Below are 27,810 nucleotides of genomic sequence, written 5' to 3'. Positions count from 1 at the left end.
TGGAAGGATGTATTCATCCTTCCTGCTTAATCAACTGCTTAATCATTTCTTGAAACAATGTTTTAATGTCTTTGACCATGATTGTTGCTGAGCTCAGTGAGGGAAGGTGTGTGTGTGTGTGTGTGTGTGTGTGTGTCTGTGTCTTCTTTGGAAGAAAGCCATCCATGTTAGCGTTACAAGCACAGCTCCTCTTCAGACTACGTTTAAAAGACATTTGGGTATTGATTCTAGAATGAGTTATAAATGTTGCCTATCTGTCCAGTTTCACGATAAATGGAGCTGTGAATTATTAGAGCTGTATTTCCACCCCCCAAAAATCAAGCTTGAATGCAATTATACAAACCCATAAATTGTTTGAATTAACTGGCATGCATCCCACATTGGGCACCTATGTATAGACAGAATTCATGATTTAGAAAGTGTCATTCTCCATCGCTCTCTGAATTTGTGCACTCGGCGGCAGCACGTGCTCCAGCGCTACTTTATCCACTGCGCAAAGGAAGGACTCAACTTGGCACTGAAGCCGAGGATGTTTTTGGATTAAGCCGCGTGGCAGACCACACTCATGCCGCTACCGTGGCGATAACCAACACTTTATTACCGTTCCCACCGGAATACCCCAAAGTTTATCCCCGTTCTCGGAGTAGTGTGTTTGTCTCCAGCCGAATTCTGTGGTGTTGCCACCATCTCCACACCACTCTAGTGTGTTCAGCGCCATCAACAATTAATTGATCGGTTTTCATTTTCTCTTTGAAGTAAGATGGCTAGTTTTACCATTAGTTAACTAACTCGACTAACACAAGTGATGTCACCAACTATTCAACAATTAAACCATTTGGCAAGTAAGTTGGTCATCAATTTTAATGAACCATGTTGATGATTATTTGTTGTGCCCCTATTAAAGGGTACATGCTTCACTCACTCAACAGTAATACTGATTCTAGGATTTAATTTAGAAACACATTTATAACGGGATGAACAATTTGGGCATATGCTTTGCAGTATACACTTTGAACTCTTGACGTGACCTGGTAAATACCGCCCTGCATTATTTTGAGCAAAATATGGTCTGCTTGCCCAAATTTTTTATTTGTTTGTGTATTTTATTGAAAGGCTCATTTGCATGTTGTAGCTCTCTGGTATATCATTATTCTAGGTCAGTATTGTGACGACTAAGAATATATCGCACTGCCGTACACTTCTGGTGTGCTGAAGCGTTTTAGTTTGGTTCCTCACAATTCATTCATGACAACAGGAGGTCACCTGTTGGATGTTGCATGTCCTTTTTCTGCTTTTACAACTAAGCTTGCTGACTGCTTTCTTTTTTTTTGCGTGATAAATGAGATTTTATGATTATTCTGAGCTCTTCACCTTTTCATCTTCTCAGTCTTTCTCATGCATTTCAGATGAGTTTAAATAGAGCCCATGACTATTTTAGATGCAATTTAATCCCAGCGGGGGAGGGCAGTTGAGGAGGAATCGAACTGTTCGGACAAGAGAGGCTCTCGCGGCGATCCATTTGCTGATCGAACAATTGCTGGAAGCCTTTGAGACACCATCATCTCCCACTCACTATGGCATCATGCCAAGAATAAATGGAAAGCCTGGAATTCCATTCATCGGCTTAATGGAGCCTTTGGAAATATGTGAACGGGAAAGTTTTGAAAAAACAATCAATATTCATTAAATTTCAGAGATTCAGCGTCATTTGCCAACTCCCTCTGGCTGATTTATGCCAGTTTAGCGCTTCAGCGTGTGGATGCCGAAGGCTTTGCGGTAGATGTCGGAGCAACGGCTGAGCGTCGGTGGATGTCGGCGCAACGGCTGAGCGTCGGTGGATGTCGGAGCAACGGCTGAGCGTCTGAGTTTTTTCGTTTCCCCTCTTGTGCTTCGTGGAAGTGAAGGCCGCGTTTGGCAAACTTAATTGGCCGTGCCCGTGTGCTTTATTAGCGCCGTCTGGCTTCCCTGCGTCTCACTCGAGTCATCTGTCTTTCGCTTCTACATCCACACCTGTCTAGCTAGGATTTCTAGTTTAAAACGGGCACACGGACTGCTCCCGACGCTGACGCTAATCATGTTGGTGGCAGACGCTAGCCCACGGTGCTCTCTGGTGCCGTCGCATGTATTTGGCGGCTCGAGGTTCGATGATGCAGAACTAAAAGGTTTGGCCACATAGACGTGCCGCCTTGAGATCTCTCCCTCCCGACCGTCCACGCGATCATCAGGCGAAAGCAGTCCCAGCTTCCTCTTCTGTTCTGTTCTTTGTGTGTAGCCCGTTGGCAAATTCATTCGGACAGTCTTTGTGACTGCGGTTCATGTGGCGTCTATCCCAGATGAATCCTAGGCAGGCTTATGTCTTGGCTATCCTGGAACGTACAGATGGAACACCCATGCCAAAGCCACGGAGGAGCTGCCAGTCTGCAACGCCCCCATTCCACACACACCCCATCCAGCCCTCTGACCACTCCTCACTCGCTTGATCAGGACAAAACAAAGTGGCACCGGGGCATCTCTTCGTATTTGATATCCTGCGGAGATGAAATGTGGTGGAAATATTATGGGATGTTAGCAGTTGCCGGGATATCGATGCAGGCTGTCTTTTGGCCACTCTTGTGTAAGCAAGGTGATGCGTGGTCATTTGGTGGCTTTCTGTGTACCCATATGCAGACACCTGATGCAGACACCTGCATCGAACACCCAAACAAGAGCTGTCCACCTTGGCGACAGTACACCCCCCTGCCAAACGGCCAGGGGCCTTAGTGCCACACTTGAGACTTTGAGCCACAGTGGAGGTCCTTACCACAAGTGTGGTGTTGAGTTAAGGAGGGACAGCTGCTTTGGGCACCTCAACACTGGTGAAATGCTAACATTTTGGAGTTTAACATCTCTCTTAATGTACTCGACTAACTCGGTCTGAAGTGCATCTACACTTAGCTTCAGGAGGCTAATTTGGATGAAGTTGTTTGGGCTACGGCTTATGAAGGGTTGTTCCAGGTTTTTTTTTTTGTTTTGTTTTTTCCCCCGACCTCCTATTTATTTCCTGGCTAACGTTTTTTTTGTTGTTGTTGTTTTTTGTGCGCCAAGAAGCAGATGAGAATTTCATCGCACGTTGGCCCAGGTGTGTGTGCGCGTCTCCTGAGTCTGAAGGTGTGTGCGTCTCCTGAGTCTTAAATGAAAGGGATTAATTTAATTTAGTGTATCCAATTAATTTAGCATTATGACATGGTATCATGTCGATCAAATAATTGCTTAATTGACTGATCACAAGTTGAATCCATTTAGTACAGCTGGCCCCAGCGCCTCGTTGAACTGAAAGGTCCTTGCTGGTCCGCATGCACAGCTGGCGTGTCTGGCTAGGTTGGCTCCCTGTTGGTCCCGCCTGTTCCTTTGAACCCGACAGCTAACGCGTGTCTGGCGGCACCCAGAGCTCCACCGATCCGTTTCTCTGCGCTCCGCAGGTGGTGTCTGGCTATGGCTGTCGCCGTGCCGTGCCGTCTCCCGGCACTGATGAATGCTGGGAGTGAAGCACCTCCCCCAAGGACAGAGGAACGAGGGGAGAGCCGTGTCGAGTGGAAATTGGAGGAGCAGCCGTACACTTCCAGATTTCTGAGTTTATACAAAGATTAGAAGTGCTAAGTTAGTTGTGATATTTGGAAAGAATAAGATTCAGGGGGTGGGGTGGTTGAAAGCAGGTTAACTTGGAGCAGCCTTGAGACCAGCGGTTAGATAATGCTGGAATGCTGAGTCATTGTTTCTCAGACTGACCTCTACGCCTTTTTGAAGTAGGGCCCACTAAACCACTTAAGTGCTGGCTGAACATCAATGACAGGAGGTTGATTTTGTGCAAAATCTGAGTGAGGGGCTTAATGAGAGGGGTGGATGAAATAGTAAATATAAAATCATGATTCCTAAAGACATTTTCACTGTACATGTGTTTAGGATTATTCGTCATTTAGGTTTGTTTTAAGTTGCATCGGCACGTAGTAGTGCCATGTTTTAAAATAAAGACCCATTTTTATTTAGCAGTTCCAAAATGAAATTGCTTTCATCTAAATTAATGTTGAATTTAAAAGAAACATTGACAGAAAATTTCATGGTATAACAGGCTAACATCCCATCAGCTATTTGCAATTCATTTAACATTGATACAATTGCTTTACAGGCTTTCTGTATTTGCTCTAAATCCCCTTTTTAAAATTGTCCTTGTTCAAGAAGTATTAGCGATACCGTGATGGCGTCTAGTGAGAGTATCGTGGTGATATTAAAACCTGTTGACCACCCCTTTTACCGTGTAGCTGAAAGGGTTTCAGAAAAGCTGGGCAGGACTGGGGCAGTGTCTCCAGGGTTCTGGGTTTAATTAGTGCCGGTTTGGAGATGTACTTGTAAAGTCCTGCACCCCCCTCTATTTCTCCCCTCCCGTCTGGCTGCCTCCACCTCTGCCGTCTGTCTGTCTCTCCTCCTAACATCTGTTGTTTGGGTGTGGTGGTGTGTTATGAAGGTAGGTGTGTTTGTGTCCCATCGCGGTGTGCTGCTGACCTTTTGTTTTTTATAAGAACTCTCACATCTGGCTCTAAGGGGAATCTAAGGATGAGAGGTTCGAGTGTGGCCAGCCGTGTGTGTGTGTGTGTGTGTGTGTGTACGCTGCTCGCTCTCTTACTAATAAAACAAACCGCAGCGAGGCAAATACTCAAGCTGCCCCATGGAGGGTCCCATCACTCTTTCTAGGCTTTGATACTTTGGCACATGGACTGCACAATATGTCATTTGTTGATCAATAGCCCTCTGCAGTACTGACAACGCTGCAATTCGCAAAGGCCCCGATATGGAGTGCAACGTTTCTCTCTACGCCATGAGCATCCTGACCCAATTGCAATATGCAAATGTTGTAATATTCAATTGCAATATAGTAATATAATTTCAATATAGTTTCGTTAACCATTTAATTCCACTCTTTTTGGCACTGACCTCCAGCTGACTGCAGCAGTCTACTTGGGTTTCTGTACAAGTTGAAATGCCCTGTTTGTTTGGACTTTGGTGGGGTGGGGGGGGGGGGTGTCCGTTACCCAATTGCTTCATTGCTCCTGATTATTGCCTGTAAAGCACCTGCTGGTGTCCTGCCTTACTTTTTTGATCTTCTGGACTGGAATGCCTGAGCTGCTTCACAGTGAGCCTTGACTGATGTGCGCTGTATGACTTCTGCAGCTGGTCATTTAAATGCCAGAGACCATCAGGGCTACTACGCCAGACCAGAGTTTTGGCTAGCTGACCCGTTTTGTACTTGGCTTGAAGTTTGCATCTGTGTGTTGTACTACTGACATGTCCGCACAAAGTCTCTCTCTTCTAATGTGATTTGGAACAGGCATCGTGCACAGGTTGAAGCGGCCTTTTGGAAGTTTGTATGCACACTCGGTCTGTAGTTGGGTCGGGAAGACGAAATGCTCATGTTCTGCGCTGTGAAAACCATAAATTTTTTTTTTTTTTTTTACCATAATCATTTTAGCGGATATGCTTTTCCCAGTTAGCATGAAAGGCTATTGGATAAGGAGTTGCGGGGCCCTTCCGACAGGTTCCTAGAAGTTCACTAGAAGCTCTGCAGTCTAGAATCAAACAGCAGTATCGATGATTGATTGATTTGATTATCAGTGCTCAACTCTAAATGGTGCAGAACTAAAAATTTTCTTCTAATTAACCTGCTAACAGACCCAATAAGCTGCATTCAGGTCAGTTTTTAAGGCATTGAAAATGATTGTGAAAAGGCAACTAATTAAATCTTCACAAATGGGGTTGTCTCTGCAAGCCCTGAGTAGCTGGGGGGTGCATGCAGGAGTGGTTGTTTTTGGACCAATTCCGTGGCCTTTTGGCATACAACTCTCTCAGAGAATGCGGAGGGGCCTCTGGGCTCGCCGCTGGGCCCGTTCACTTCTCTCACCAAGGCTTTTACGCAAGCGGTTTTCAGATTCATCATGTTCACAGCGCATGAATGTCGTCAGGTTGCCCTGAGGCCCTGTTTAGAGTTGGCTATGAGTGCCCCTACAAGCAACGGCTCCACTTCACACTGATGACCCCTCCTGTGCTGTGGTGGTCTCCTGTGCGAAGGGGAGGCCTTTGACCTCCTCCCGCGACGGCGTGGACGGCTGCCCAAGGTCCACCCTGGTCAATGTTTAATCTGCTACGTGACTACCGCGACGGAGTCGCCCTGCGATGGCAGATTGCCGCTACGTGATCTGCTACGTGACTACCGCGGCGGAGTCGCCCCGCGATGGCAGATTGCCGCCCGGCTTAAAGCGTAGTCCGTCAACGGACGGTACGCCTCGTGAACGTCCTCGGAATCCGCTACCGTCATAGCCACCAGGTCGTTTTGCGCGTGTCCGCCTCTCGCCTGCCTCGCAGGATTCAAACTGCAGCATTCAAATTCCTCCTCTGGGTTTAGTCACGTGGTCTGATCACATCTGCCTGCAGTACACTCAGCATCTGTCGCCTGCCTGTTGCGATATTACTCTTGTGCTGCAGCCCTGTATTGGGTCACTTTGAGAAGCTCTAGACAGGCACATTTAGCACGTGTTCATCGAGAGAGATCATTCTGCCCCTGTGTGTGTGTGTGTGTGTGTGTGTGTGTGTGTGTGAGGGAAAGAGACGGCGCAGAAGCAGCATGAAGGGGTGCTTAAATAATTAAGCGCAACGCAGTGTGGTGCAGAGTTTTCTGCAACACATCTGCTCTGAAGTTCAGATATCCTGTCATACACACGCCCATGCGCGCACGTGCTCAGATGTGCATGTCTAAAAGGAAAACTGTAATCCGCGTGTCGTCCTAATCCAGTGTGCTGCTGTTTTGCAGGGTGAGGAAGGACCACCTAGTCTGGAGTACATCCAGGCCAAAGACCTGTTCCCCCAGAAAGAGCTGATTAAGGAGGAGGATGGTCTGCAGGTGAGTGTCGGGGCGGGGCCCCCCCAAAAAGTGCTCCGGTTCTCCCAGCAATAGACCGAAACCAGTAACGCATACACACGCATAGAGGGAGCAGTGCTGTGTGCGTGTTCTTCGGTTAATAGTGTTGGATGTGCTGTAGTCTTCCTGCGTGAACCAAGGAGGAGGTTTGCCAGCAGAAAAAATGATAGAAAGAAGTGGTGAATTGGGGAGAAATGGAAGAAGCAAAGTGGGGGATAAAACGTGTTGAAACGTCTCCTGTAGGTGTTCAGCTGAATCTTTTCACGTTGCGCTCAAGTTGGAGGGGGGGGATTCATTAGTCTCGACCCAGAACCCAGTGTATTACAACCTCAACGGCCGTCTGTGCTTGTATGCGACCTCTGCCCGTAGCCGAGACACTAGTGAAGCCTCGTCCGGCTCGGCCAATTACGTGGAGTGAATTAGCTGGCCCCGTGGAGGAAGAGAGAGCTGGAGAACAACTGAGACTGAAGTGGAGAGCGCAGAGGTAGCGGGGTGTGTGGGTAACAGAAGGGCTGAGGGAGCGAGAGAGAGGGGGGTTGATCATTAGGAAGAGAAGTGCAGGTCCAGCACTGGAGTTCATCCAAGCAGTGATCTCATGCAGGGCTCATTTAGAACAACGAATGCAGTAGCAGGGAACACAGTCTCAGTCTCCCCCCTTTCTCTGACAGTCTCACACACACACACACACACACCATGTATACGTACATGTTCACACAAGAACTCCGCATCACTATTTCAGAAGTGCTCCCGGCACTGCCAGCAAGAATCGTTGGTGACCCTCAGGAAGAGCGACCTGTGCCTCACACTGGTTTCCGAGCGAGTCTGAAGCGCCAGTAGTGTTTTCGCCCGCATGCCTCCTGCACCAGAAGAGTTTGGGGGCCCTGCCGAACCCTCACCCGCGCTCTGCCGTACATTCTCTCAGCTTTCCTCACTCGCTTCTTAACGAACACCTCTGGCGAGCCACGCTCCAACGGACCAGTTGCGACGCGGCACAACCGCTGATGGCTTTGACGTGGGGTCTAACGAAACATGTTTTGGGGAGCGCAGTTCAAGGGTATTTGCATGCACTTTTTAGTGCTCAAAGACCCGGACGAATCTTTCAAGCCAGTTTTCAGTAACTTACAGATGCTCATGTTTGCTAGACTATAATTTGAGTATTGCTTTAGTCATTTTTCTTCGTTTTCCTTTAGTGACTGATTTATCCAGTTCCACCATTGCTACTGCTTGCGGTTCCTCTTGGAGTACTTGCAAGCACGCGTTACTATTTTTAGATTTTAGCTAAGACTTCAAGTCCTTTACTGCAAGGTCTCGCTGCATGCATATTGCTCCTGTAACAGATCAGGGAAGGGGTTCGGCGTGTGCCAGACACCAAGCAGCACATCACATTGTGAGGTTATTTTGGAATGAAGGAATCGTCTTTTGAAATCAGCCGAATGACTGCCCCCCCCCCCCCCCCCACGTATCCATGTCTAGGTTTTCACGGCAGCAGCAGCCTGCTCTCACAGTAGTTCCAGACTTCTAATTAGGAGCAGATAACTGTCATTCTCGCGCTTCGCTCTGCTCACCTGCTGCCGTTTGGATCCCCCCCCACCCCCCCCCCCCCCCCCCCCCACAGGTTTGTGTGCCCCCTCCCTCCCTCTCTCTCCATCTGTCTCCATCTCATGCGCACCGTCATTCTCTCATACTATAGCTTGCAGATAGCCGTCACGTGTTTGTTTTTTTTTAGGGGGCGGTTTCCTCTGGTTTTCCGCGAGCCAACTCTTGTTCCTTCGGTCTTTCATCTGCGTGTCTCTCTCCGAGAGGTCTTGGAAGCCTCTCTCCTGGTGACACTAGTGTTCTCCCCTTTCATACTGCAGCTCATCCCGGGATCACCTTGTCCGTCCACCGTAGATGTCCTACGTGGCGTGGAAGGGGCTGTACACGCCTTTCTACTGGACCGCGCGTCTCTCGTTACTCATTACTGACGCGTGCCATTAACGGCCAGTGCGCCCGCCACGCTGTCGCACGGAAGCTGTCGATCTTATCTCACGTGGACAGGCAGGTGTGTGTGTGTGTGTGTGTGTGTGTGTGTGTGTGTGTACAGCAGTCCTGTTCCAGACCCACTATAAATCGCAGGCCCCAGGTCAGTAACAGGCAGGAAATTGGACTGGTGTGCAGAGGGAGATCATGAGATAAATCAGTCCTTTGACTTGGTTCAGGAGAGCTATTGGCTCATCTCTTGCTGTTCATCCCCTTCTCTCCCCCCGACACATGCACACACCACAAGCTTTTTGGCTTATTTTAAGTCTTTTTAGTTCTCTATTGGTAACATTTGAGAGGCTTTTTTTCCCCCCCTTTTGTCTATACAGATGATTACTAGAACTGTCATTTTATTCTGCTGTATATAAAAGCTGCAGCCTTGCACAGCTAAATGGTTGTGCACGCTCGTATACGTGCGCTATGGGTGTTTGTGGAAGGGACCCGAGCTGTACATCATGCTCACCTCCCTGCATCGGTGTACCGCACGCCAGCCCAGCGTTTCTTCACCCCGGACGCCCATGAGCGAGAGGTAAAGGGTGGGAGACTCATGCTCGCGCAGAGAACGACGGAGGGACGAAGCGGACACGGTCGAGAAAAGAGCGATGGGCAGGAGCGCGGGACATCGCGGAAGCTCACGACATCCCGCAGCGCCGAAGTCTCGGAGAGACTTCGCCGGGAACGTTCCGGCTTCGGGTTCCGTGAAGAGTCTGAAGCCTAAATCCGCTAGCGATACCAGCAGCAGCAGGCCTGCGTCTGGAACAGAGGCAGTAACGTGTCCTGGGTGGACACGTGAGCGAGAGAAGAGATTCAGGACTGTCTTGAATCCTAAGGAACCATTTCAGCAAACGGCTTGTATTTTTGTTCAGATTTTAAGTAAAAACATGATGGTGGGAGCAACAGTACAGAATGCTTGTCATGTTGCAGTGCGCGCGGTGGGCCTTGAGCCCTGTGCCCACCCACTCAGCTCTGTTGCCCAATGACCTTCCAGACAGCCAATCACAGCTCTGCCTGCTGTAGCGCTTTCAAAGCTCTTTTTGACTGATTGGTTGCATTTATTTTACTGGGGTCGTGCCAAGGTGATTGGCAAATGTCGTTTTATGTTTGTTCTGTGTATGTGTGAGGGACATGTTGGAAGAGACATGGGAGAAACACCAATCTTTTATCAGCTCGATGGATCCTTCTGCCGAAGGTTTCTGGTGATTTAGTCATCGTTTGCTCTTTTGAAATATCTGAGCATCCCAGCCCAAGGCCCTTTTGGCAGGCCGCACTCACGCATGCTTGCGTCCATCTCTTGCGCGCCTTCCGGACTCCCTCTCATGCACACCCTTACACTGTAACGCATCCGAGCACCCCGTTTTGTCTTTTTAGCTTCAGGAATGTGTAAATGTACTCCGGTTGTGTCCTTTCAACATGGATGTTACTCTGATATTTTTGGGTCTGGAACACTTAAGCAGGTCCGTGCTGATTCATGGGGAATCCTACTGAGACTGAATGAGAGAAGTGGGAAGATAAGTGGATTAACTGTAAGGGCTCTCACTCGCTCCCTAGCGCGCGTGTGTGTGTGCGCGCGCGCTCTCTTCCTCTCCATCTCTGCTGTTCTTTCGCTCGCTCTCTCTACGGTTGCATTTATTTATTTTAAATCCCGTGCGTGAGCGCGCCTGTCCTTCCTTGTCCGTCAGGAACACGGCGTCCAACCCTGCGTCTTCCTGTCCTTTTTCTCATCGGCAGACGTAAGGGATCCGTGTCTGGAAGCTGAGACTTGATGCTTGGTACCTATAGTCCATTAGCATGCGGATATTAAAGGAAAACACCTAGCATGTGCACTGAAGTTCCCCTACAATCACAGTCTGGCGGTTCGATTATCGTGAGCTCATGCCACTGTCTAATATGAACACGGAAATCATAATTGCAGCATCTCTGCACACGCACTCCGAGTGAAGACCCAGATCTACGGGGCGATTGTATTTTGTTTTTGTTTTGTTTTTTGTCACCGTTAGGCTAGATTCTTAAAGTGCTTTAGAATTTGATTAACTAACGGAGGAGATGTATTTAGCTAATATTATTGGTGCTCTCGAGCCAGCTGACTTGACATGTTAATGTATTGCTGTTCTCTGTTGACTCATAGAAACTGAACGTGACTTAACTTAGTTTTTGACAATGGTGTGTGTGTGTGTCTCGAATATTTTCTCTTTATTTGAATTATGTTCTATATTTTTTTTGCCTAATTAGCCAGAGTGTTGCTTGTAAAGCATGGTTAAACCATGGTAAAGATCTCTGCCATCATCCCTAATTTGTACTGCAGGGTTGAGGGTCAGCTCCCATCCACACACTGAAAGTTTCCACTCTGCAGCCACTCGGGTTAAATTTGTCCCACACTGGCAGAAATGTATCAGAGCTGCCCCTGTCCAACCGTAATTCGTTCCCACCAAACCCAAATGTTTAAAATCCTTGTGCCCAGAGCTGGCCGCCACGCACAAACACGCCTTTTGTTTAGTCTTACCCCAGCCACCCCACTGCTGCTTCAATCCGAGAGCTTTAAAGACTGACCTCCTCTCGGGACAACTTGTTTATTGGCACCAGTTCATGCAAACAGGGCGCTGGGGCATTACACAAGAGGCCTCGTTTACCCATAGCCCATGAGTGGTTCCCTGATGACAACGTACAGTCAGGTAACCGTAAAAAAAAAAATAAAACACAGGTAAGGACGGCATCATGCGTGGACTAAATTAAAGCCACATTTGTCCTGTTGCTTCTCAGGGACTGTCTGAACGGAATATTCCGGAGCTACAGGGAGTGTGTAGTGTGGAAAAAGTCTTCGTGCACTGGGTTTACCCAGAACTGGCGTAGGTGGAGTACTGGCTTCAGAACTGATGTTGTAGGCGGTGTACTGGCTTCAGTACTGATGTTAGGGGTGGTTTACCGGCTTCAGTACTGACGTGTTGGAAGTGGATTACCGGCTTCACTTTACTTTTGATTCATCAATGATTGATTTTATGTTTCCTTCTGTAAAGCTAGGTGTTTAACACTCAGGGTTGTTTAGAGTATTACTTTGTGTTTTTGGAATGGGCATGCTGGTTTATTTCAGAAGAATTTTACAGAAGCAGCTGTTTTTCCTGTTGTAGTAATTTGAAATTTCACCTTGATGTATAATGCTTAACAAAATCCTGGTTTCTCCTTAAATGCAAACGATCAAATATCAAGTTTCATTCATGTGGCACTGTGTGCGTGTTTGTGTCCAGGTACCTTTCCCAGTCCTTCAGGGGGAGGGGGTCGAGTTTCTGGGCCGCGCCGATGACGCCATCATCGCAATCTCCAACTACAGACTTCACATCAAGTTCAAAGACTCCATCATCAACGTACGAGCCCCACACGCACGCTTGGGTCACGAAGCAATGGTGTGCCGGACTGAGTCTGCCCCTCAACGCGCCACTGACATTAGCTGATGAAGTAATATTGGACCTTAAAACACTAACACACTAACACGCACCACGCCGTATGCACCGTCCATCTGTAAATGAAAGAAAAACCCAAAGAAGGCAAACGCCACGAGATTTCCACAACCACAAGGCCGCGTCAGGCTCTCTGCTGCACAGCAGCAGAGTCAAGTCAGCGGCTGAAATTAGTTTGCCCAAGTGGGACAGACCGGAACAGTCTTCCATGCACTTTGTCCACAGTTTGTTTGGAAGTATGCTAGACCACCCACAGCGGTAACTCTAACCCCATGGCCAGCCAGAGTCACGGGCATGAGCTGGGTTCCCAAACCCCACCCCGAGGGGGCCGGTGAGACCTCCTTGATTCTCCTTGCCCGGCGACACGGAACCTTCTTTTCAAAGCCCGGTGGTCCCGTTGTGCTCCCCCCGGACCATACGGTCCTGCTGAGAGCCTGTCCCTGTTAATGCACGACTCCTCTGGCTTCACCTGTGTCTGGACTGACGTAATGCCTTTATGAGCACGCGCCCTTTTGTGTATGAGCCCTTTTGTTTGATATGAAGGAAAAAACCGGCCATACTGGCTGGGTGAATTCTCTAATATTCCTTCCCTGACAGTCAAATTGTTCCGCTCCTGGTAACTGACCAAGATGACGCAGTGACGTTAGTGTTCCATATCTATTGTCTCAAATCTCCCAGCATAATGACCGGGTTTTTGACGTAACCAGTTGAGCTCCTGGTGTGTGCGATTCATCTGTGGTGCTTCTGTTGGTTATCCAAACAGCCGGTCATTCCCCCTTTCATTCTGCAGCCAGGTGACTGGCCGAAAAAAACAATAAATGGTATCAGACTTGACGCTGCAGTCCACCCTCACGTTTTTAATTCCGGAGATGGATCTGCTCCCGTGAACCTCGTCCTGCCGTTGTGTGTGTGTGTGTGTGTGTGTGTGTGTGTGTGTGTGTGTGTGTGAACTCCTCTCACTGCCAGTGACTTCCATGCCATGTATAGCTTGCACCTGACATGTCCACATTTTTGCATTGTCCTTCCATTTTGTCCTGTTTTGCTTAGTAGTTTTTGTTCCCTTGCCTGCCCCCTGCTTGTCTTCCTGCCTTTATTCTCACTGACCCCCTTACTTCTCTTCCCCCATTCACCCCCCTCTGTGTCTGTGCCCTGGTGTGTGGTAGATGTACCCGGGTGTGGACACGGAGATCTCTGTGAGTACACCTTCACTCTTCCACTGCACCCATCCTTACATCTCTCTCTCTCTCTCCTCTCTCTCTACCTACCTTGCTTTCTCACAACACCCCCCCCTTCCCCCCCCCCCCCCCCCCAGGGCCAGTACAGAATTCCTTGAATAAGGGGGCAGATCAGTTATCCCATCCTGTGTGTTGGTGCTCAGTCCTCAACACTAGATCAGTGCTTTTTAGGTTTTAACCTAAAGAAAATCCCAGTCTGTTTAGTTAGCAGAGATCCTTCCTCTTAGATTGGACTCTGTGTCCTGGATCCAGTCGAGATCCACAGTAAGATCAGGAGTCCTGCGTTTCGCCCTGGACGCTGGAAAAGAGGCGTGGCCAAGACTCGTCCAGCCGTGTCTCGTAACGCTTCCTGCCGATGCTGAGACCTGGTGGTGTTAAAGTCTAGGACCGTGCCTGCAGCTCCTGTCCCCAGCCGAGCTGGAGTTTAATCAGTGTGCAGCTGTTCACTTCCTCTGTGTATGATCAGTCACTTTGGTTTGTGTGTGAGGGTTTTCCTGTTGACTCCTGTCAGTCATGTGATCGCTGGCTACGCTCTGTCGCAGGTGCCTTTGAGGCTGATTGAAAGCGTGGAGAGCAGAGAGATGTTTCAATTGCACATCGTCTGCAAGGACTCCAAAGTCGTGAGGTACACACACGCATGCACGCCTCTAACGCAGTGTGGTGCGGAGACCCTCAAAAATATGGTCATCCATGTTTCTCTCTCTCCCCCCCCACCCCAGCCTTCTGTCCCATGCTGCCCTCTAATTTAACGCCCCTGTTCACACTACTGCATAGATGAAACACGGTTTTGGGCCTGTAGAAACTCTTAAGATGTGCTGTTCATCACCTCTGTGACTTGGGGAAGTGGGAGGAGTTGGGGGTGTGTCTTAGGTGGAGTATGTCTGAACAGAAAACAAATTGGAACAGCTCCACGCTGAGACACACACACACACAGAATGCTCTGTTTGAATGCTCTGTTACACGCACACATCTAAAAGTACTTGAAACACTGAAACTGGTTATGCTAGGTACTTTCATGTTATGGGTTTTCCATTATGTAACCCAGGTGAATGTTTTATCCTGGTGGGATGGTGGGAACACCACCATTTGCATACTTCCATACCAGTATGCTAGAATCTTTACGTTACAAGTTATTTGAAATGATGAATTTCCTTTTAACTGATGTTAACTTCCAGAATTCATCTGTTCCTAATGTTGCGATTGCTGATGCCATAATATTGGCCCTGCCAGGTGCCACTTCTCCACGTTTAAACAATGTCAGGAGTGGCTGAAGAGGCTCAACTGGGCCACAGCACCCCCTACACGGCTGGAAGACCTGTTTGCCCTGGCATACCACGCCTGGTGCCTAGGGGCCTGTGCCGACGACGAGGACCAGCATCTGCACTTGTGCCGGCCAGGTACGCACGCACGCACGCGACAAAGCCCCGGCCCGTCGGACCTCAAAGTTCGTCAGCAGATTTTCTTTTATTTGCATCCACGTCGTTGCTGCCAAAGTTTGCCCGGTTGCAAGGTAAATGGATATTTTTAATGTTGATGAATTCAGTCGAGTGTAACGCAGTGTCTCTTAACCACCGCACCTCAGGCGATCACGTTCGTCACAGGATGGAGATGGAGGTGAAGAGGATGGGCTTCGACATGCAGGACGCCTGGAGAGCGTCTGACATCAACAGCAACTACAAGTATGCAGCAAACCACAGCGCCCCCACCCGCGTTATGTCTGAACTGGCGCCGTCTTATTCCAAACCACTTTTCCTCTTAACGTCTCAGACTCTCGGCCTGTCCCTCACGCTCTTCTTGAGGGAGCGTGCTTGTTGCATGAGTGGATCTGACAGTTCGGATCAGCCTCTGAACACATCTGTGTCGTCTTGGTGGGGTTTTGTTTGTTTTATTTGCATTTGCTATTGCTGTGAGAAGAGAACTTGGAGCAACAGATGGTGTGTGCACACGCAGGGGAATAGAGCAGGTCTTTGGAACTGGGATGAAGTTCGTGATATTTTTTTGAAGGACACTGCTGCGTGGTTCTTCTAATTCAACCGTCTGCCTGATGCACGCACGCATCACATCAGCCGGGGGCGTTGCCACAGAGAGCGAAGTTTAGCCTGTGGACATGGAGGTAGTCATTTAGTAAGGAAGATTGTGTGCACGCTCACGCGGTTCTGAGGCACCTTGGAGGTGGCTAATTAAACAGGCCAGGACCTGCTGTGATCTATGAGTCAGCAGTACACCTTTGCCTGCACAGACTGGTGTGTGTGTGTGTGTGTGTGTGTGTGTGTGTGTGTGCGTGCGTGTGTGCGCGCACATGTGCATTTACAGGTTGTGGTCCTGCATTTTTTTTAATTTGCTTGTTTGTGTGTGCAGTTGTGCATATTCTTGTGTGCGCATTTGTTTCCACCTATCTGTGCCTGGAGCAACCCCCGAGGGGATGGAGCCGTAAAGGAGATTCTAGAAAAAGGTTGTTGATGGGAGAGAAGGAAACAGATGAAGTTTTCAAAGTCAGCGAGAGTGAGAGTGATTGGTTTGCGAGATACGCTTCGTCAGTGAAACATGGAAAAACAAAATAGAAACGAAGTTGGAAACAAAGTTTAAGGAAATGGGTGCAGAATGCGTAACTCCTGCGAGCTTGGCGTTTTGTCATCGACTTTGTTTCAGGTAGGAGAGGACAGGTGAGAGTTCCGCGTCGTACGTTTACAGCATTTGGCAGGCGCTCTTATCCAAAGCCACTTATAAAAGTGCTTTGTCATTTACTCATAGAAAACGTCCTAGCCAGAACAGCAGGTTAGTGTCCAAGATGCCAATAAACTAGAGTACTGTTGAAAGACTGGTATCGGTGCTGAAACCTAGAAGTGCAAAACGCTTACAAGCACCATCTCTGACAACGATAAGTGCAATCACAAACAATAACGCACATCTTCCACTTCATATTCTCAACATGTGTAACCTTAACCCCACCCATGTTCTCTCTCTCAACATGTGTAACCTTAACCCCACCCATGTTCTCTCTCTCTCAACATGTGTAACCTTAACCCCACCCATGTTCTCTCTCTCTCTCTCTCTCTCTCTCTCTCTCTCTCTCTCTCTCTCTAGACTCTGCTCCAGTTATCCCCAGAAGCTGCTGGTCCCAGTGTGGATCACCGATAAAGAGCTAGAAAGCGTGGCCTCTTTCAGGTCCTGGAAGAGAATCCCTGTAGTGGTCTACAGGTAAGTCTCACACACACCCCTTCTACACAGGTGAAACGGTCAATTGTGTGCATACTTCATTGTAAAACATAAGTGTGTAGGTGTTCCCTGGACTCCTACATTTTTTCATCTTGGCTCAGAGAAGTGGTTTGTGCGCTCTGTTCCTCTCCCTCCTGGTCTCTCTCAGGCATGTAAGGAACGGTGCCGTGATAGCACGCTGTAGTCAGCCTGAGATCAGCTGGTGGGGTTGGCGTAACACCGAGGACGAGTACCTGGTCACCTCCATCGCTAAAGCCTGCCTGCTGAACCCGGGGCCGCGGGGGGGCGGAGCCTGCCGGCACCGTGTCGACGCCCCCGACTCTAGCGACAGCGACTTCGGTAAGATGCCCATAAGGGTGTGGCTACAGTAACCAGAGGGGGCTGAAATCCAAAGGCAACATCGTCACAGTGAGGCCTGGGTAAAGGGAAACGGAACAGTATGCATATTCAGCACTATGGGTCAATCCTTTTTGAATATTCAAATCGCCCCCCAAAATGTACCTTGGAACACGATCACTTTTTGTGCTTTGCTAACCGTGGGCAGTTAGTTGCTCGTGTTCGTTCTGTTTTATTGAATAATTTATGTCTGCAGAAATGCTGCATTTAGTCAGGAGTTTGGTGCTCTGCCCTGTTTTTCCTTTTGGTTGTTCAGACTGTCCTTCCAGTGACAGTGAATGAACAGCAGGAGGCATGAGCCCTGAATCTGCCGCGTCCCTCCTTTTTAACTCCCAACTGTCCAATCCACGCTCCACCAAACTACAGAACCGCTTCAGGTCCCTCAGATTCTCACAGCATATAGGCGAATATAACCATGTAGCGAGGACCAGTTGGAAGTTAGTCTCGATCTTTCACTTTTGCATGGCGACAGACACACGCACAGAAAGGCGTGCCCCTACACGCATTCATTCCCTCACTCTTTGGGGAAGATATGGGGTAGAAAGTTCTTTTTTGTTCCTAACCCCACACTTTCAGCCTAAGTGGCCTAAAACTGTAGGCTGTGTTTATGGGAACCCCACATGTAGCTCTGATAGAGACACACAGTCTCTTCCCCTTACACAGTCTGTCATTGGTGGGAATGAGGAAATTATTCCATCCACGCTGGTTTAGGAGATTTGGCTTGGATGGAAATTTTGATCCAAAAACATCCACAAATAAAATACAGCGAATGAAAAATGTAACTATAGACATTCACTGCCTCTGTGGTGTCTCAACCGTAGAATTAAATCAGGTTTGTTGAGCTTCGGTTTATTTGTCATTTTAGCTTGTTCCTGTGCTTGTGATGCAGTAGTTTTTGCTGAGTTAAAGCTCTTTTGGCTAGGATCTGCCAGATCCTCTAAAATCCTTCTTGAGATAATGGCAGTGAGTAAATTGCCCGCCGTAGTGATGCGCCTGTGTTGTCATGGCGCCAGGTGGCTTCTCTGCAGTGATTAAATTGGGAAACACTATTGATTCTTTTCTAAACAAACTTCTTTTGGTATCTCTCTCTCTCTCTCTCTCTCTCCCCATCTCTCTCTTGGTTCCTGGCCACCCACTCTCAGACTCCTCCCTCACAGGGGGCGTCGGTCCAGATACAGGCTCTGCTCCTCAGAAGCTTCTCATCTTGGACGCACGCTCCTACACAGCCGCAGTGGCCAACCGCGCCAAGGGCGGTGGCTGTGAGTGCGAAGGTAACCCCGCGGCTCAGGCGTGGTGAGCAGGCGTGCCGGGAGCAGGCGTGCCGCGGACGTCCTCCCAGGGCCCCTGTGATTCATCAATCATTAGTCCTGCTGGTGACGCTAGTGAACGAATTCCCTTTGGCTTGTCTAATTTTAGTGTGGGTAGTATGTCTAGGTAGATGGCAGCTGATGACATTTACATGCCTTTGGCTGATCTGAGGTGTGTGTGTGTGTGTGTGTATGTGTGATCCTTAGAGTACTACCCAAACTGTGAGGTGATGTTCATGGGTATGGCCAACATTCACTCCATTCGGAACAGTTTCCAGTCTCTGAGAGCTGTATGCAGTCAGATCCCTGATCCTAGCAAGTAAGTATGCTCTGATGGCCTTTTGACCTTTTCACTTTCACCTTCCACTTGTACCTCACACATTTTTCTGTTTTATTTCAGGTTTTTATCTCCTTTAATGCCTTTCTCTGTTGTCTTACTAGACTCGTCTTGTGATCTTTCTATTTCTCAGTTCCTCTTTAAGAAAGCATAACACAAAGTAGTTGAGATGGTTTTGCTCATTTGAGTTCAAGGTGTAGTCACCAGTTTTACACACAACACACACACACTCGCTCATGCATGCTCTGAAACGCGCTCACAAGAACAAAGGCGGTTTTCAATGTTTTAAACAAGAATAAGCCAACATCGCATTCTAGCAATGGAGGATATTTAGCTTTGACTCCGAGCCCTGGTGCTGTTGCTAAAATAGACCTACACTGGCATCCTATGTATCGTTCTGTAAACTCATTTTGTTTCATTATTGGGCTATAGACCCGCCTTTTTATTTTAAACAGGCAAGATCAAATTATTTGCAGTGATACTTGCGTGGAAAGGGGAGCAGGAATGTGAACAAACGTGACAACAAAAGACAAAGTCTAATCACAACGAAGTAAAACATGGTAATGTTAATGTCGATCAGCAGCATCTGAGAGAGAGATGTATCCAGTTTTAGTGCTTTAACCTTTTGATGGCAATGTGATGTAGCTCGACAAGGACGAGGTGCTGTCTAACCAAACTCCTAGGTATTTGTACACCTAGGTATTTGTAAGCTGCTCTATAACGGTTCCATCACTAGTAGTAATGCCAGTAGTGGAAGGGAGCACAGTGACCTTCTGACCAAACCGCAATTTCAATCTTGGCAGCCTTTAGCGGCAAAGGCTGTAAATCTCTGCCGAACTTCGAGGACGCTATCCTGAAGTGATTTTTATACTGCATCAGGAGATGCAAGCTCGCATCAGCATATAAGTAAATACGAGAGTCATTAACATGAAGAATATCATTAAGTACTGAGGAGAGGGTGGGACCAGGTATTGAACCCTGGGCAACAACTTTAGGCACATGTCTAGAGGTCTGAATTTATTCGCTGCACAATACTGGAGAGGTAGTTGGGGGGGGGAACCATGACAGAGCGTGACCAGACACCCCCATGCTGCCTTGACTGTTTTAATAAGATGGCCTGATCCACAGAATCAAAAGCTTTTGCTCGGTCAGTAAATATCGCTGCAGTCTCTGGCATCCAGTGTAGATGTTGCATCATTTTTGAAAGTTTCAAAGTAGCTGTAACGCATTTACAACCTGGATGAAACCCACACTGCGCTCTAGGTGAGGGAAAGGTATTGATCGAGAGGAGGGTACGAGTTGGGCTTGCAAGCAGCATTTCTTTAGCTGGCTAGAGCTGGAAGAATCAGACATGGCTTCTAAAATGATTGATTGAAAAGATAAGCTGTATGATTCCTATCTGTAACCAGAATATTGTTTTGACTGGCTTGCCTGAAGATTTATTTCCTAATTGTCTCATGGTTTTGGTTTTTAATGGCTGCGCATTGGAGTAACTACTTATAAACTACGTATAGATTTCTCAGTGAAGTAGTTGGGATATTGACTGTTGCACGACTCGTGTTGCCTTGTTCCAAACCCAATGAACTACAAGTCTGTCTAAAAGTGATCCGGGGTGGTGCACTTTAGATACAAGCAGAACTGCCAAATCATGAGACAACCAAGGACTCTTTATGGGGGCTTTTTATATATTTTTTTACCTCAGCCAGGTAAAAAAGCAAAAATTTGAGAAAATTGAGATCTTGTTCAAACTAAACTGTCCAGGCAGTTTTACAGTGTCGCTTTTGCGAATGCAAGCAATAAAATGATCACCAAGGTCATTATGAAACACACCACAATGGTAAAAATGTGGCGAGTTGATGTAATTTTTTTTATCATAAATACACTGCCTGGCCAAAAAAAAAAAGGTCACCACCTGGATTTAACTAAGCAAATAGGTAAAAGCCTACCATTGAATAATTACTGCACGGGTGATTGTTTCATCTGGCAACAAGTTATTTAACCCTAACTGATGCAGTGAGTAGCTTCTCATTTGTTAAACAACCATGTCGAAAGATGCATCCTGTGGTCGTGGAAAAGATGTTGATCTGTTTCAGAAGGGTCAAATTATTGGCATGCATCAAGCAGAGAAAACATCTAAGGAGATTGCTGAAACTACTAAAATCTGGTTAAGAACTGTCCAACGCATTATTAAATAGTGGAAGGACATGGGGAAACATCATCTTCGAGGAAGGAATGTGGTTGGAAAAAAATCTTGAATGATCGTGATCGGCGATCACTTAAACGTGTGGGTAAATCAAATCGTGGAAAAACAGTAGAACTCAGGGATGTTTAATAGTGAAAGTAAGAGCATTTCCACAGGCACAATGCGACGGGAACTCAAGGGATTGGGACTAAACGGCTGCGTAGCCTTAAGAAAACCACTCGTCAGTGAGGCTAACTGGCAAAATGGCTTTAATTTGCTACGGAGCCTTATGATTGGACTCTGGAGCAATGGAAGGTCTGATGCGCCCATCACTCTGGAACAGGGTAAATCTGGACTCATCAGGGTAAGAGAGGCGGCTGAGGTTTTGCCCCCCACATGCCTAGTGCCCTAGCGTACAAGACTGTGGGGGCAGTGCTATGATAAGGTTGTTGGGAAAATATGCCCAGGAGATCTGGGACACCTTAGGTAAACAGTTTACAAACTAAAGCCAGATGGAGTATTATTAGCCTTCCATAATTTTAGGGGAGGCTAATTTGTATTAATAATTTTACATTTTTATTTTGGTGCTGAGCAGCAGCAGTAACAGCAGCTGAGGTGTTGGAGGTTACACAGGATGTAGTATACACCGTTAGGTCAGAGGCGACAGCATCAATAAAAGTTTGTTTGACTTGCGACTCAGTAGACCATTCTCCATCCATCTCCCGCAGTCCCAGTGGGAAGTGGGAAGTAATCAACCCTAATGAAGTCCTAGCAACACAACACAAATCATGGATCCTGGAATTTCTACTACAGCCCCGTTGCAGCATTCTGCTGTGTCCAAGGGATTTCTTCCCAGTCCTAAAACTCTGCGCTCCTCTTCCTGCACCCAGCTGGCTATCTGCTCTGGAGAGCACTCGTTGGCTGCAGCACCTGTCCGTCATGCTGAAGGCAGCCACTCTGGTGTGTTCTGCGGTGGAGAGGGAAGGGCGTCCAGTGCTGGTGCACTGCTCCGACGGCTGGGACCGCACGCCTCAGATCGTGGCTCTCGCCAAGGTTCTGCTGGACCCCTACTACAGAACCATCGAGGTAGTGGATCGCCGAGCCGGACGGGGCAGAAATCCTGTTCCTCAGTCAGTTTCCCAAGGTGTACGAGTTGGTCACACCGTTCCTGCTCCCTGGTCCCTACCTCTCCGCAGGGCTTCCAGGTGCTGGTGGAGACGGAGTGGCTGGATTTCGGCCACAAGTTCGCCGACCGCTGCGGCCACGGCGAGAACGCGGAGGACGTGAGCGAGCAGTGTCCCGTCTTCCTGCAGTGGCTGGACTGCGTGCACCAGCTCCTCAAGCAGTTCCCCTGCCTGTTTGAGTTCACCGAGGCCTTCTTGGTGCGTGGGCCACCCACAATATTAGATATAATTCGTTCAGTCCGTCCACTCTTCTGAGTCGTGTGTCTTTTAACTCCGCTACATGTAGTTTGTCGACTGCCTGCGAGTTTGCTTGTTCACGTGTTCTGCGGTTCTGCTTTATTGGCTGTTTCACCATCAGGTGAAGCTGGCGCAGCACACTTACTCCTGCCTGTATGGCACATTCCTGTGCAACAATGCTCGCGAGCGTGAGGTCCGGAACATCTACAAACGCACCTGCTCCGTCTGGTCCCTTCTTCGTGCTGGCAACAAGAACTTTCAGAACTTTCTCTACATCCCCTGCCATGACATGGTAAGTTTCTCCTGCTTACCCAACCACAGGCCATCTGCAGGGATCCATCAGTCTGCGGTCCCCAGCGAAACAGTTTTGATAGTTTTGGTTTGCTTTTTTTTGTTTTTTTGTTTTTCTTTCCATTTCAGCTTTTGATTCACATGTTGCTGCACATCAGAGACCCTTTTTTTGCCTTTAAATATTACAGTGAATCTTTCTTACAAGCCAGGCACTGTTTGGAATGTTAGTAAAACCCTTCAGGGTTGAATTGACCTGGAAGAACCCATGATGGCAGCGCCTTCTGAACAGCCTTCAGTTTGTGTAGTCTAATAATGCCCCATATTTTTACTTGACAGTTGCCTGGCAGAAGAAGAAAGTAGACCCTTTAAAAAAAAAAAAAAAAAGTATTTATTTTTTAATTTTTTTTAAGCATGATGACCTTTTGTTGTGACTTGACACTTGACCCCTGTGACAGGTTCTGCAGCCAGTGTGTCACACGCGAGCACTGCAGTTGTGGACAGCTGTTTACCTGCCCACTTCGTCCCCATGCACCGCAGCTGAGGATGCCATGGAAATCTATCTAAGCCCCTCCTCCCAGGGGGAGGAGCTCACGTCACGCTCGCTCGACAGGTCAGTGGATCTTCCACTCCCATTTTCCTCATTTTGAAAAGTTTTGAGGGCTTGCCTTGTTTTTGGAAGCCAATTGTTAGCAAATGTTGCCTTCTTGTGGACAGCCTATGTACAACAACCCAAAAAGTAAACACGACACACAAGTTTAAAGCTTTTGGGGTTTTTTTTTTGTTTTGTTTTGTTTTTTGTCTTCCTTTCTCCCACACAGGCTCCCTAAAACACGGTCCATGGACAATTTGGTGTCTGCTTTTGAAAACGGCATGGCCCTTACCCGCACCTCCAGTGACCCAAACCTCAACAAGCACTGCCAGGAGGAGCGGCCACCTCTGGAGCCAATGACAGCCCAGGGAGGCGGGTTGACGGAGAGCCCCTCCGACCCCAGACTGGGCAGCGAGGACCAAGAGGCAGAGAAGCGTGAGGAGACGCCACCTTGTGCGTCTCTCGAGCCTAGTGAGGATGGCTGCGTGGATGCGAGGGTGGAGCCTTGTTTAACCACTCAACCTTTGCCATCGTTGCCCCACCCATTATCGTTAGAGCAAGCTCCATCCCTGCCCAAAGCCCTGCCTCAAATGATCAACCTTCCCCTCCCACCCATACCACAGGAAGTGCATCCTAGGACCGCTAAAGTCACTTCCTCGTTTGCTGCTGCCGTGGAGCCGCTCGGTTCTCCTGTCCGTGACCAGACGGCGAACCCAGAGGGCACGAGTGAGCCCCTCGTCTCGCCCTCGTCCACTGCTGTTGAGCTTCTAGCCATCAAACAGCTTTCTTCTTTCACCCCGCTGGAGGACTCCACCGACACGCTAACGGAGCAGAGCCCCACCCCGCCCGAGCCATCCCCGGTCCCCAAAGCCAGCACGGGCGAGACCCAGGCTCCCGCCCCAAACGACAAGAGGACTCCCGTCGTGAGGGGGGCGGAGCTCGTTCCGCTGAAGGAGCGGGCGATCGCCATGGCCATGGTGCCCACGGGTGAGTGCACGCAAGTGGCAAGGCGACTGATCTCGCAGAGCCAGCTCACGGACCTCTCCCTGCTGGGCTCGCACTGGGACAGCGTGCAGGGCCTGGTCCAGTCCGCCTGCGGAGGCACCCTCCAGCACGGCGCCTACCAGGGTCGCCGGCTAGCCGGCCGGCTCCTCCGCGCCCACGGCGCGAGCCCCGCCGGCGGGCACTGTTGCCACCACGAGCCGCCTCGCAACCCCGTCGGCCCCACGGCCTCCGGCTGGATCTCGGCTGTCCGTAGTGCAGCGCTCTGCGCCTCCTCCTCGGCCTCGCCCCTCGGGCCCTCCTTCCGGCAGATCCTGCCGGCGGCTTACGCCTCGCCTCCCGCGGGCATCCCCCCGGGCCCGCCGGCGGCCACCAGCCCTGCCTACCTGGACGACGACGGCCTGCCGGTGGCGGTGGACGCCGTGCAGCAGCGCCTGCGCCAGATCGAGGCCGGCTACAAGCAGGAAGTGGAGGTGTTGCGGCGGCAGGTGAAGCAGCTGCAGATGAAGCTGGAGCGCAGGCAGTACTGCTCGCCGCCCTCCGAGCCCGACATTGACTACGAGGATGACATCGTGAGTGCCGCGAGCATTTTGTTTTGTTTTTTTTCTCCTTCCGCGCCGACTTGAGAGCCGACCTCAACGTCACCTCTCTCTCTCCTTGCAGACGTGCCTACGGGAGTCAGACGACGGCGAGGAGGAAGACTCCCTGTCCGACCACAGTGAGGACCGCCTGAGCGAGGGCAGCTGGGATCATGTAGAGAGGAAGGATACCGAGGTCAGCCTCCCTCTTAACCTACAACAGGTTTCTGCCCCTCTGCTTCTCTCACACCGCTGATCTAAGACCAGCTCGCTAAAACCACTTTGTGGACCACCAGCCAGGCCACATATTTGCTCTGTTCCAGATCTCAGCACACCTTGGCCACGTAATCCAGAGCTCTGTAGCTGTGATTAACTGCCTCGGACATATGAGGAGCTGGAACAGATCGAAAGCCTGGACTGGCTGTAGGTTGCCAAGAACTGTGCTGAAAACCTCTAGTCTAAACCGTCATGACACAACACTGACTTCAGATCAGCAGCAAAAGATCAACTTCTGATTTTTCCTTAATCTCTTCCAGTCAGTGCTACCTCTTACATTTTCACGTTCCAGCGCTGATCGTGAAATGTTAAGGGCTTCTCTCTGTCCCCCAGGTTACCAGATGGGTGCCAGACCACATGGCCTCCCACTGCTTCAACTGTGACAGCGAGTTCTGGATTGCCAAGAGACGCCATCACTGCAGGTGAGGGCCCACAAACCACGAATGACATTTCATCTGATTTGGTTATAGTGATGAATCATTCACGAGAATACATCATGCAGATGATTATGCAAATCATATTGCTACTCAGTCCTGTGTTCAAACAGCAATGACACTGTGTGTCTGCGTGTATGCGTGTCTGTGTGTCCTGAAGGAACTGTGGAAACATATTCTGTAAAGACTGCTGCCACCTGAAGCTGCCCATTCCTGACCAGCAGCTGTATGACCCTGTGCTGGTGTGCAATTCCTGCTATGACCTGCTGCAGGAGAGCCGCACGCGTGAGCTCCGCTCCCAGCAGCTGAAGAAGCCCATTGCCACAGCCTCCAGCTGAGAGCCGTCGTGCCGGCCGCCGGGATTCCCGCCCTGTGGGCTGCCCAGGCCACCTGCGTGGGTGCCCTTAGACGTGCCTGATGTTTTTGGCAGTGGTGCCCTCGCTCACACTGGTTGGCGAGGAGCACTCTTGGGGGGCCGTCGCGGGCTGCTGTGCTGGGATGAAAGGGGTACACTGGACTGGGGAGAGGGACGAGTCAGATATATGGACACGTAAACGGAGTCCAGAAGAGAAAGCAAGAGAAGGTGATGAGTGCTGGGTTGTGTTGGTTTTTTTTGTTTGTTTGTTTTTTGTGGTTTGTTTGTTTGTTTAATCCTATGGAGGAGGTTAATTAATACCCAGTATGGTTGAGGAAAGCTATTGGGTGTAGCCTACCAGTAAACCTGCTGGCTAATGCCACCAGTCCACCGGGGGGCAATTAAATTCCCCCCAGCGTGACACTGTGGGTCTGTTTCATCTCAAAAATGAGTCACCTCACTATACTCATACAACTCCATACAAACATGTGCATCATGGTCACAAAAATTTAACCCTCTTTCATGTACGTATACACACACACACACACACACACACACACACCTACACTTTAGAGGACAATCTGTCGCCTGCCTTCAAAGCCGGTGATTCCCAAGCCTAGTATACATTCAGATGGAGGCTTCTGGTTTAAAAGAAACAAAATGTTGCTGCTACAGTATTTAAAAGAATTCTAATTTTGTATCATTATTTTATGCACTATAAACTGTTGTAAATTTGAGGGAAATTGAGACCAAACACAAGCAAAAGGGAGAGAACCTGCCGTTTTGTTTACTTGCTGTGGTCCGTACTGGTGCGCTGTGCCTGTGCTAAGCTTGAATGTCGTGCGTGCGTGTGTGTGTGTGTGTGTGTGTGTGTGTGCGCGTGTGTGTCTGTCTCCGTCTGTCCGTCCGTGCAGTGCTGGAAGGTACTGAAAAGTTGTGTTGGCACATGTTTGATGCTGATCTAAGGCCAGTTTAATGCATTCTCTCTGACTGGTTGAATTAAGGGCCTTGAGAAAGGAACGCTTATCTTGGGTCAGTGTAAAGGAGCCTGTACACACAAGAGGGAGAGACTGACTGACTTTGTCCTCCACGTGGGTCGCGTGCTTGTCCCTCGGTGCTCTGTGTCCTCCTGAACTATGCGGAAGAGCGGCCGGAATCCGGAACCACGCAGCGCTCCACACACTAAGTGAAACTGTAGCAATGCTGTACTGTTCCTCCTGGGCAAGGAAAGATTCAGACAGAACTTAAAGGTTGCAGGTTAAAACCAGAGCCAATGCCTTGTATGGACATGTATAATGGATTTTTATTTTTTTATTTTGTTTTGTTTCATTTTAATGATGCATGTCTCTCTCAATCTGAACATTGCGCAGTAGCATTATACACTCAACTTTATTTTCCTTATTTTCTGTCAGAAATGGTCCCTTGAGATTGTTGTATGTATTGTTTAATGGTGTTCCTCAAAAACAGTGCCATCTCCCCCTCGTCTTGGCTCACCTTTTCTCATGAAAGACATCATGTTAATGACAACATGTTTAATGGTACAAATAGTCAGCTAGCTAATTAATATTTTTTTAGGTTCCGCTGGGGCTTAGCTCTTTCAAAAGGTCTGGCAAAATGAAGGAACATTTTTTGATTTAGAACATTAAAAAATTAATCCAGAAGTGTAATATATAGTTATCTGTAATGGTGGCTAAAATTTGTCACTTAGTAAACAATTGTTGTAAAGGAATACACTGTTCATGTCAAATCCCATGGGTTAAATAAAGATATGTCTACGAGA

The 27,810-nt window shown here is 48.7% G+C and overlaps 1 protein-coding gene across 28 annotated transcripts in view; it reads left to right on the top strand.

The window, feature by feature from the left end:
- The window catches only part of mtmr4 (myotubularin related protein 4), a 52,083-nt gene extending 24,273 nt beyond the window's left edge, over positions 1 to 27,810 (top strand). For 10 of the 28 annotated variants that reach the window (XM_081718732.1, XM_081718743.1, XM_081718742.1 and 7 more), the window contains 18 exons: positions 6,836 to 6,925; positions 12,202 to 12,357; positions 13,575 to 13,604; positions 14,189 to 14,271; positions 14,877 to 15,043; positions 15,229 to 15,325; positions 16,731 to 16,844; positions 17,011 to 17,201; positions 18,401 to 18,529; positions 18,773 to 18,884; positions 21,975 to 22,170; positions 22,281 to 22,466; positions 22,627 to 22,797; positions 23,252 to 23,406; positions 23,615 to 24,959; positions 25,051 to 25,188; positions 25,575 to 25,663; positions 25,836 to 27,810. In XM_081718732.1, the coding sequence (XP_081574858.1) occupies positions 6,836 to 6,925; positions 12,202 to 12,357; positions 13,575 to 13,604; positions 14,189 to 14,271; positions 14,877 to 15,043; positions 15,229 to 15,325; positions 16,731 to 16,844; positions 17,011 to 17,201; positions 18,401 to 18,529; positions 18,773 to 18,884; positions 21,975 to 22,170; positions 22,281 to 22,466; positions 22,627 to 22,797; positions 23,252 to 23,406; positions 23,615 to 24,959; positions 25,051 to 25,188; positions 25,575 to 25,663; positions 25,836 to 26,013 (3,627 nt within the window). In that variant the 3' untranslated portion in view covers positions 26,014 to 27,810. Of the gene's footprint in view, positions 1 to 6,835; positions 6,926 to 12,201; positions 12,410 to 13,574; positions 13,605 to 14,188; positions 14,272 to 14,876; positions 15,044 to 15,228; positions 15,326 to 16,730; positions 16,845 to 17,010; positions 17,202 to 18,400; positions 18,530 to 18,772; positions 18,885 to 21,974; positions 22,171 to 22,280; positions 22,467 to 22,626; positions 22,798 to 23,251; positions 23,407 to 23,614; positions 24,960 to 25,050; positions 25,189 to 25,574; positions 25,664 to 25,835 lie in introns of all 28 variants that reach the window. The other 18 variants (XM_081718735.1, XM_081718749.1, XM_081718750.1 and 15 more) reach the window with 12 other exon arrangements.

Source organism: Electrophorus electricus, chromosome 8, assembly GCF_041902795.1.
Source record: "Electrophorus electricus isolate QZ-2024a chromosome 8, ASM4190279v1, whole genome shotgun sequence".
Classification (NCBI taxonomy): Eukaryota; Metazoa; Chordata; class Actinopteri; order Gymnotiformes; family Gymnotidae; genus Electrophorus; species Electrophorus electricus.
The sequence above is the reverse complement of the archived record's forward strand: the minus strand, read 5'-3'. Positions and strand labels throughout refer to the sequence as shown.